We start from the raw sequence: 9,620 nt of genomic DNA, 5'->3' as shown, positions 1-9,620 counted from the left end.
ATTCAGATTGAAAGTTAATTGGAAGTCGTTAATATTTACAAAATGTGCACTGTTGTGTAAAATCATCACGGTGAAAGCATTTTCTCTTGTTCCTATCAAAAACATGGCTACTTACTTTCGGGAGACAAGAAACTGATCCTGCTGGAACACTGATTTTCACAAGTAATGAAATCATCCTATTAAAGTTTATTACATCACTGAAGCAAAGTGAGTGGAAGAAATATTTTCCTGATATTAATCTAAAGCAATGAAAAGGGAGATTCTAATATGGGCTAAAAAGTAAAAGAACTTGTTAAAACTAATCTCTATGTCAAATTATCAGGGAAACAGTAAATGTAACCTTTGTCATTAAATCTGAGTAAATACTGATGTATTTTGATGATAGGCACAAGAGTAACAGACCAGGGATCTTGGAGCTTTTGAGAAATTCCAATGCTCTGCATTCTTGCATTGTTCTGTTTTAATTTAGCAAGTGCACATGTTACCCAGCTTCATGGTAGAAGACAAAGACTAAGCTGAGGGCTTAGGTCAAAGTCTTAAAAGTAGAATCAACTCTGACGCACAACATTTCTATAACCTTGAGGAGTCCCTACACATGCACACATTGTACCACAGATCATTGCCTGACACTAAATAGTTTTTAAATGGTAGGGGTGGTGTTTGGAGGAGCAAGCTACTAAGTAATGCCCAAAGTAGGAATACATTTATTTTTACACTTGACAAAGTATATATATATGGCACTGTGCATTGTCTAGAGCATTGTGTTCCACCTAAAAGCAAGATCACACAGGCTGCAGCAATGGTAAGCATCTGTGTTTATGTCATATTGTATTACATATGAAGTCCACTATGTAGCCTGCATTATCACAGGGGAAAAGATGCAGATAAATTGAGTTAACCAACATAACAGCTTTAGATAGTTTTTATATTGCACTTCCAGCATGCTGCTCTACCACTGCAGTCTGAAAATATATTTTTAAACAGTAGGCAGGATTACAAGAGAAAATTAATTTGGTAGTGAAATATAATCTTTTGAAACAGTAGTTGAAGCTTGGAAGTTCTTAAATGCAAAATATAAAAAGATTAAAAGTTTGCAGATGCCTTCATGGTTGAGTTAGAAAAGTAACCGAACCACATAAACAGGGACGATCCAGATTTGATTTCTGGTCTATACCGAATACTCGTTCTTAGCAAGTACAGTGGCAGTTATCTTCCAATTAGTATCTCATATGTAACAAAAAGAAAATCAGCCCTAGCTCCTTGATCTTACGAACTTTACTTGTCACATTCATATTGGGCTCCTGACATTTGCTGTCCAAACTCACAAGTTGAAAATTAAAGATCCTGGTATGTGTCTAGATGTACCTCCAAAGTTTTCAACTCTTTCACGAAATGAACACAACAAATTGGCAGGGAAGCCTTTATGAAAATTTGCAAGAGTTTATAGGCTTCTACATACTAAACTGCAAAATGTACACGCTTTTCTACTTCTTAACGGATTTAATAAGCTCCTCCTAAACAGATGATTAATAAACAGATGATTAATAAACAGATGATTAATACTGTAAGATCTTATGGTGAGGGGCATAAAGTGTAAAGACCTGCTTCTATAAATTTCTGTAACTGTATAATGAGGTTGTTTTTATTTACTTTTATGTATAAATTCCTAGGTTGACTGCTAAATTTATCTCAATCTGATAGGCAAAAAGAAACTTTCTGTTGGTATAATTTATGTTCAAATAGTTACATCTCTGAGTAAGGTGGTTGTGAATTCACGTCTTCACATTAGCCTAGAGTATGTGTTCAAGACTATCATTCTAGGCCAGTGCTGAGGGGCAGCTGCACTGTTAATTGGAGTCCTGCCTGAACCACTCAGATGGCACAAAACTTTGATGACATTATTTGAAGATCAGAGTAGTTCTTTTGGTGTCTCAGCCGACAGTGACTTCTCAACCGTCAACACTCAAACAAATTGTCTGGTCATTTATCCCCTTTCTGTTTGGATTAGCTACTCCATTCCTAAACACTACAATGGTGACTGTGAAAATGTCATCAAAAGTTCTCCGTTTGCATGTAAAACAATACATTATTTTCAGCACCAAAAACATCTTTATAATGACATAAAGTTGATGCTCGTGAATTTTAACATGATATTCAATGAAGAAACTAGCAGATGACGTGAATTTTTTCAGGAGCTTTCTCAGGTCGTGAAAAGCAGCTGTTCCTTATTGATTCACTTGAAGTAATCCATTCAACATAAAATAATTGCAAATTGCAATGTTTGAGATTGCCCTCTTGCTATCATTGAGATGAATGTACTTGCTCCAGAACTATATGAAATTCTCACTGGTTGTTTTTTTAAAAAAGGGTAGTAACTGTTTGTCAGCTTAACTCTGTGCTGTCATAGCTGCAGGAACAAAAACTGAGGGATGAGGCACATGACGTAAACTTGAGATTAACCCTAAGACTTTATGCATTCAATGGAATTTTCAAGATATAGTCACACTTCTGTTAAAAAACTCTAGAAAGACATTAAGCTGTTGTCAGAGATTTTCCAGTACCTCAGAAAATATGCATCTTCAGTGGGGTGGGACTGCTATCCATTATGAAGAAATGCCCTTGACCACAGTAAATCATAGTTTGTAGTCTCATTTTTAAATTTGTTTATGGGATGTGGGTGTCACTGGCTAGGCCATCATTTAACTGTCCATTCCTAATCGTCCATAGGGCAATGAAAAATCTACCACATTGTTGTGAGTCTGGAGTCACATGTAGACAATACTGGGTAATAACAGCAGATTTCCTTTTATATAAAAAACCATTAATGAAACAGTTGGTTTTTGTCAGAATCAGCAATGATTACATAGTCATCGTTAGGCTTGATTTATAATTCCTGATTTTGCGTTCTTTTTGAACTGAATTCAAGTTTCACTGTCTGCCCATGGTGGGTTTCAAATCCATGTCTCCATTAGCCTAGGACTGTAGATTGCTACTCCAGTGACATTTTCAACATGCCACTGCCTCCCCATACAGGGAATGGACTCTCTGGTCTCCAGTGGAAATCCATGGCCAAACATTATGATAGCAGCCACTAAAAATGTTACAAAGCGACTGCTTGTAATTTTATTTTAAACTGTTAAACTCGGGCACACTTTGCTCTGAGGCTGATTCTATCCAGTCCTCTGTTGGAAAAGCTCTGTGACTTCCAAGCAACTTAAGATCATTGAATGCAGGGGTTGTTGGAGTTTTCTCGTAGGCAGGAATTAAGCTTCCATTTAGGGAGTGGGTGGAAAAAGGAATATGATAGAGGGCATCTCCAAGCAAATTTCATCCTGATCTGCTTTAGGTCTGACAAATATAAGATGGAGGGAAGCAGCAAAATACAAGAGTTGAATTTTATTTTCAGAACAGTTTTTGGTCTGGTTTGTAAATGTAAAGTTTTCCCCTATCTATAACATCAAAAATGCTACATGATTTAGGATATAAATATTTGGGTTATTGTGCTTGTTGGTGTTTACAGTTCCCTGCTTGCTTTTCAGCCTCAATTATGATGCACAAGTTGAAGGTAAATTTTACATCTTAGGACAAAGAGGGTCAATTTATATTTGAAGCTTTTGTGTATTTTACTCTTTTACCCTCAAGGTAAACCTTAACATACCATAAGAAAGCCTACATTATTGTACATTAGTATCTGTCCTTTTAAACTGATGCTGATAAAGATGTTTTTTTTAGGCTCCCAAGAAGGCAAAGAAGAAAATAGAGGGAGCAAACTCCAATGTGTTCTCTATGTTTGATCAGTCACAGATTCAGGAATTTAAGGAGGTAATTTTATTGACATTTCTGTAACCAAAACTGGGATTGGACCTTAAGTCATTTTTGTCAGTGGTGCAAAAGATCAATAACTTGAAATGTTAACCCTCCTTTCTTTTCTCCAAAGCTGCTGCACATCCTTTTGAGTATTTCTCACATTTTCTATTGTTATTTCAGATTTCCTGCATTTAGAGTATTTTGCTTTTTGTTTGATGCCAGATATACATATTGCTTTGGGGTTCCTCTAATGTAAGCTGCTTTTGCACCACATCTTTGTTATCCATACATATCAATGCTGTACTGGACAGCCTCCCATTCTCCACAAACATTCAAGGGGGAATGGGAGGGGAATGGGGTCATCGTCATCATGGCCAACTGCCTGACCTGCATTCGTGGGTATGTCAGAGCCCGGGTGTCCTTGGAGAAGGAGCATGCGGTGTCCACCAACACCCTCAAGATTTTCAGGGAACGGTGGGCACCACAGGGAGTGGAGTGTATTATTTCCCCCTCCAACTCTATTTTGATTTAATCCCTACCCTCCCCCTCACTTGTTTGGTCACGCAGCATTGCCCTTTGGTGTGAAGGGCACTGCTTGTCACTGGCCATGTTTTCCTGTCTATCTAGGTCTGAGATTTTTTTTAGGAGAGATGGCACCTATTAACTAAGGAGGACCTTACACAAACTACAGTCTACTTTTTGTAAATGTTTCTTCTGCACTTTTGTGTGGAAACCATTATTATTTGGCAAGAGATATTATTTCAACTAAATAAATTTAATTCAGAAATAGGATAAAATCTAGTAATTGGAGTCTGGAGTATTATTGATTTAAGACAGAGGAAGTACGTATTATGTTGGCTAATTGAAGAAATATAACCAACACATTCTTTTTGCTGATGCATACAATTTCATCATAGATAGCAAAGGAAATCCATATCGTTCTATGTTCTCACACAACTTTCTGTTAGTTCCATGGAAAAGGAAAACTAATAATTTGTCGCCTACATTTCTAACAAATTAATTAATAAGATGTGTTTGCCACCGATTGGGCCAGTATGTATTGCCCGTCCTTTATTTGGCTTTGAACAGAATGGTTCGCTAAGATATTTCAGAAGGCAGTTAGGAGTCAACCACATTATGATGAGTCTGGAGTCATAGGTAAGCCAGACCAGGTAAGGATGGCAGATTTCCTTCCCTAAAAAGGACATATTGAACCAAATAGGTTTTTACAACAATTGACAGTTGTTACATGGCTACCACAAGCCTAGCTTTTTATTCCAGATTTTACTGAATTCAAATTTTACCATCTACCACTTCACCAAACTCATATCGCTGTTCCATTAACCCAGTGTATTACTAGTTCAGTGACATTACAACTGAGTCATCACATCCTCTAAATGATCTCCTCACTAATTTTTATAAAACTAAATGCCAGTAACAAAACTGATTCTTGATGCAGAGAAATCCAGTGTTACCAAATTTTTTATAAAATTAACATTGAATGTTTTGTATAAACTTAACATTGTTTCAGTGTGTTCCGCTATTTATAAAATCTGAAATGTTGTTGGTCTTATTTTTGTAGTTGTATCTATCCAAGTTCACCCTTTCAGGAATTGATGTATTTGAACTCTGTTCACCTGTAGTACTTTTTCATTGAGTGTTTATTCTCATTCATTGTTTATGTTTGTGAACTGAGGGGAGACGCATGTGTAAACTTGTGTTTAAACACATCATATTGTGAAGTGTTGTCTTCCTGAGTGGCTTGTGAAGAGAACATTGCTAAAACTATGGCCTTCAACATCAAGTTTACTAATACTGACTTTGGCTAAAACAAGAAGCACAAAGTCTAACATGGAATGATGTACAGTTTAGAACACTGGTATACTATATTAAATATGTGTTCCTATTGAATCTAAGACATAAGTTATAACCAAAGATACTAGTTTTTAATACTGTATTGATTTTGCTTTGATGCCAGGCTTTTACAATAATGGATCAAAACAGGGATGGATTCATTGACAAGGCAGACCTCAGGGACACATTTGCTGCTCTGGGTTAGTGTCACTATTACAGAATGATTTTCACTGCTAAGGTCAAAAGACATTTATTAATGGTTAATGATCTATTCAACAGGCCGCCTGAATGTAAAAAATGAAGAACTAGATGACATGATTAAAGAGTCTGCTGCACCAATTAACTTTACAGTTTTTCTTACCATGTTTGGTGAAAAGCTGAAGGGTAAGTGAAACAAGTGATAGTAATGAGCCGTTTACAAAGAAAAGCCACATATTATTAGAAGCTTTTGCCCAAATTTTCCAGCTCACCAGAGATTGAACTTTCGGGGGACAGGGCACATGAAGACTCTATGGAAGCCTTGCACCCACACAAGCACAGAAATTGTCCAGGAAATTTAACCTTCCGTTGGATTGATTTTTTTACAGCCCATGTCCCTCTGCAAATACTTCCAGCATTGAGCTTGGTGTTGGAGGCCCTGGCTAAATACTAAGGTCTTATTTATGTACTTACTCTGAACAGGCTTTGTGGGTTTGCACTTTTTCTAACTCAGAGATTAGCCAGTATATTTGACTCAATTCACTTCACCTGTTCAATGATTTCATCCACTCATCTATCTCACTTACTCACTCACTTCAGCCATCTACCACACTTACTCATACTCCTCCCCAATTCATTGACCACACTCACACATCATCTAACCAGTTATTTTCTCACTCTCTCTTTGACCACTACAGGCACAGAAGCACCCACGCAAGCACAGAAATTGTCCAGGAAATTTAACCTTCCATTGGATTGATTTTTACAGCCCATGTCCCTCTGCAAATACTGATGCCCGAAACGTCAATTCTCCTGTTCCTTGGATGTTGCCTGACCTGTTGCGCTTTTCCAGCAACACATTTTCAGCCCAGCTATCATGTTAATCATTTACTCCTTTCACCACTGGTGCACCATGCTCCAGTGTTCACCATCCACAAGATAGCCTGCAGCATTTTGCCAAAGCCTTTTCAACAGCACCTTCCAAACTCAAAACCTCTGCCATCTTGAAAGATAAGGACAGCAGTTGTAATGAGAACATTAAGTTCTCCTCCTGGCTAGAGACCCTTCCGACTAGAAATATACTGATGTCCCTTCATGATTGGTGAGTTGGTTAAATTCCTGGAACTCTCCTCCTAACAAGACCTCTCCTCCTAACTGCTGCAGTTAAAAAAAACACTTAGCATCACTTTCTCAACAGTAACAAGTGATGGGCAACAAGTGTTGGTCATGCTTGAAAAATGCATTTCTGCTAATGAAGTGAAAAAGAAACAAAATCAAGTGATTAGGAATAAGTTGACTTTTTCCACCTCCTGCATTAAGAACACGGCACCAAGTATTCATTGCTGCTCTTTTTGATATGGGCTAACTTGGGCTAAAGCAGGACACGTGAATTTTGTGCAAAATGTTGAAAATTGAATACTATCTAAACTTGATTTAATATACATTTAAAAAAAGTGGTGAGAATATTTACTCTGCACTTTCCAGTCACACATTAATAAAAGATTGGGATTACCTATATCCTCTCTGTTAAGAGATAATGCAGAGAATAGCAAAATAATTCTCAAATTGGATTTTTTACCCATAATTCATTATGGGTTATGAAGTAATTGCAATATAAAAATAAAAATATTATTCTCTTACACAACTTCATAGGCACAGATCCAGAAGAGTCAATCTTAAATGCATTCAAAGTATTTGATCCTGAAGGCAAGGGTGTTTTGAGGAAAGATTAGTAAGTATATATTATCTTACGTATAGCTTTTCAGTTTGTGCTTCACATAAAAATGTTTCATAATCGAAAAGTGTTTACATTGATTTGAACTTATTTTTCCCCCATTTTTTGTAGCATTGAGGAAATGTTGATGACTCAAGCTGAAAGGTTTACCAAGGAAGAGGTAGGTTCATGCAAACAACAGATTATCTTAAGAAAGAAAAACTGGAGATTAATACATAAGAATTTTAATACTTAATTTTCCTTTCAAAGAAATCTGTAACTGAGCTACATAAAAAATATTCTTTAAAAAATGGAAAAATGGAAACCTCCAATAAAAAGATCACATTTCAATGTGACAAAATATCCCTGTTACCCCTTAAAGAGCCTTGCTTTTTAGATATTCACATCTATTAACATGTCGTACATGAAATATCTTTTTAGGTTGATCAGATGTTCACAGCTTTCCCTCCAGACGTGTCAGGTAACCTGGATTATAAGAATCTGGTACACATCATCACTCACGGAGAAGAGAAAGACCAAGAATAGATCATTCTTTGCTATTTTCATGTTCATCTGCACCTTTCTTGTTTTATTCTTCTTTGAATAAATTGCAACTCAGTTATTTTTCATGTTGTTTCTGCACTTTTTTTCTAATTTACCAGTAGGAAGTTCTATTTTTTCTCTTTTATAGTTCAAGATATAAAAGGAATCAAGTTTTATTTTTAAACTTAAATATTGAAACAGGTAAAAGGTGAAAATAGCTGTTAGAGAAAATGACAGGAGTTAATCAGATCAAGCATGTATTAGCTGAGGTGAACTGCAATAAAAATATTAATTGCTCATCTTAAAGATGATGTCAAGTCATCAACTGTACAAGATATTAGTTAAGTATTTTATCATTATTTAGATTTTAGTAACTAGCTTCTCCAATAGCATGTTGTACAGAAGCTTTGAGAAATAAAATTGTTTAATTCTAAAAAGCCATCTTACACATTTCAGACTGAAGAATACTCAACATCCTTTGTTACAACTATGAGTATAGTTTATGTGTGATTCTTGTATGTTTCTGTAACCAAGCATGAGAGCAGACAACTTACAATATTTTTTAAAAAGGCAGACATTGTTAAATTGTATAGGAAATAAAGTATTAGAAGTATTTTCTTTACTTTTCAAACATTTAGGAAATAAATGCAGTTGCTAAAAAAGCATTTTTGAATTTATACCTCCTCTCTTGTCTATATCCTCCAAAATTTCAAAATCAGAGGGAAATAAAGATGGGATTTCCAATACATTAGTCAGTTTTTCTGTGACCCTTTGTCTTTTATTAATATTACAGCATTTCAAAATAATTTTTTAATATATTTTACATTTAAAATGGGATTATGAATTACATAGAAAAAATGTAAATCTATTTCTTTTGGAAAAAAAATGTAATTTAATTTATTATGATCCTAAGGGAGGTCCAAAAGAGCCACATTTACTGAATGCCTTACAGATGAAGAAAATATCAACAAGTTACTTTTCATTGCTGTGACTTCAACATTAATGAGAACCAACATAAATTAAACATGAATTAATAGGCAAACAATTCTTCAAATAAAAAAGGCTTATTTTATTTTAAATAGTTGATATACGGATATATTGTACATTTATGAAAAAACACTTACATTACTCCCACAGACATGTGGTACAATGTGCAGTTTCAAATTTGTTTTATTTTGCTTCTGGTATGTAGGATCTGTCATCTTCCCATTCAATTGATTTGGCCATTGAATCATGTGCACTAGCAGCTTTTCAACATTGGGGACAGTTGTCACCCAAACCATCCAAAGTCTCTGTCATGATAGTCTTGATAGCACAGATTCCCCAGAGACTCCTTTACATGATCCATTTCATAAATCGTATTGAATGATCCTGTCAGCTCTGGCATAACTAACAAAGCAGCAGTAAAATTATCAAATTGACAATCCCACCACTAGCCCTGTCTTCGGTTTTCTGTGCTATTTGACTATAATTACATTTACATGCCTCATGTAAATGTGCATTT

At 35.6% G+C, this 9,620-nt stretch overlaps 1 protein-coding gene across 1 annotated transcript; it reads left to right on the top strand.

The window, feature by feature from the left end:
- The first annotated feature begins 669 nt into the window (after positions 1-669).
- Positions 670-8,195, top strand: LOC140487998 (myosin regulatory light chain 2, ventricular/cardiac muscle isoform). The gene is made up of 7 exons (XM_072587515.1): positions 670-802; positions 3,733-3,822; positions 5,786-5,861; positions 5,941-6,045; positions 7,513-7,591; positions 7,706-7,754; positions 8,015-8,195. The coding sequence occupies exons 1-7, from the start codon at positions 800-802 to the stop codon at positions 8,117-8,119; spliced, it is 507 nt and encodes a 168-aa protein (XP_072443616.1). The 5' UTR covers positions 670-799; the 3' UTR covers positions 8,120-8,195.
- Positions 8,196-9,620: the final 1,425 nt, after the last annotated feature.

Source organism: Chiloscyllium punctatum, chromosome 17 (assembly GCF_047496795.1).
Source record: "Chiloscyllium punctatum isolate Juve2018m chromosome 17, sChiPun1.3, whole genome shotgun sequence".
In the NCBI taxonomy this organism is placed as follows: Eukaryota; Metazoa; Chordata; class Chondrichthyes; order Orectolobiformes; family Hemiscylliidae; genus Chiloscyllium; species Chiloscyllium punctatum.
The sequence above is the reverse complement of the archived record's forward strand: the minus strand, read 5'-3'. Positions and strand labels throughout refer to the sequence as shown.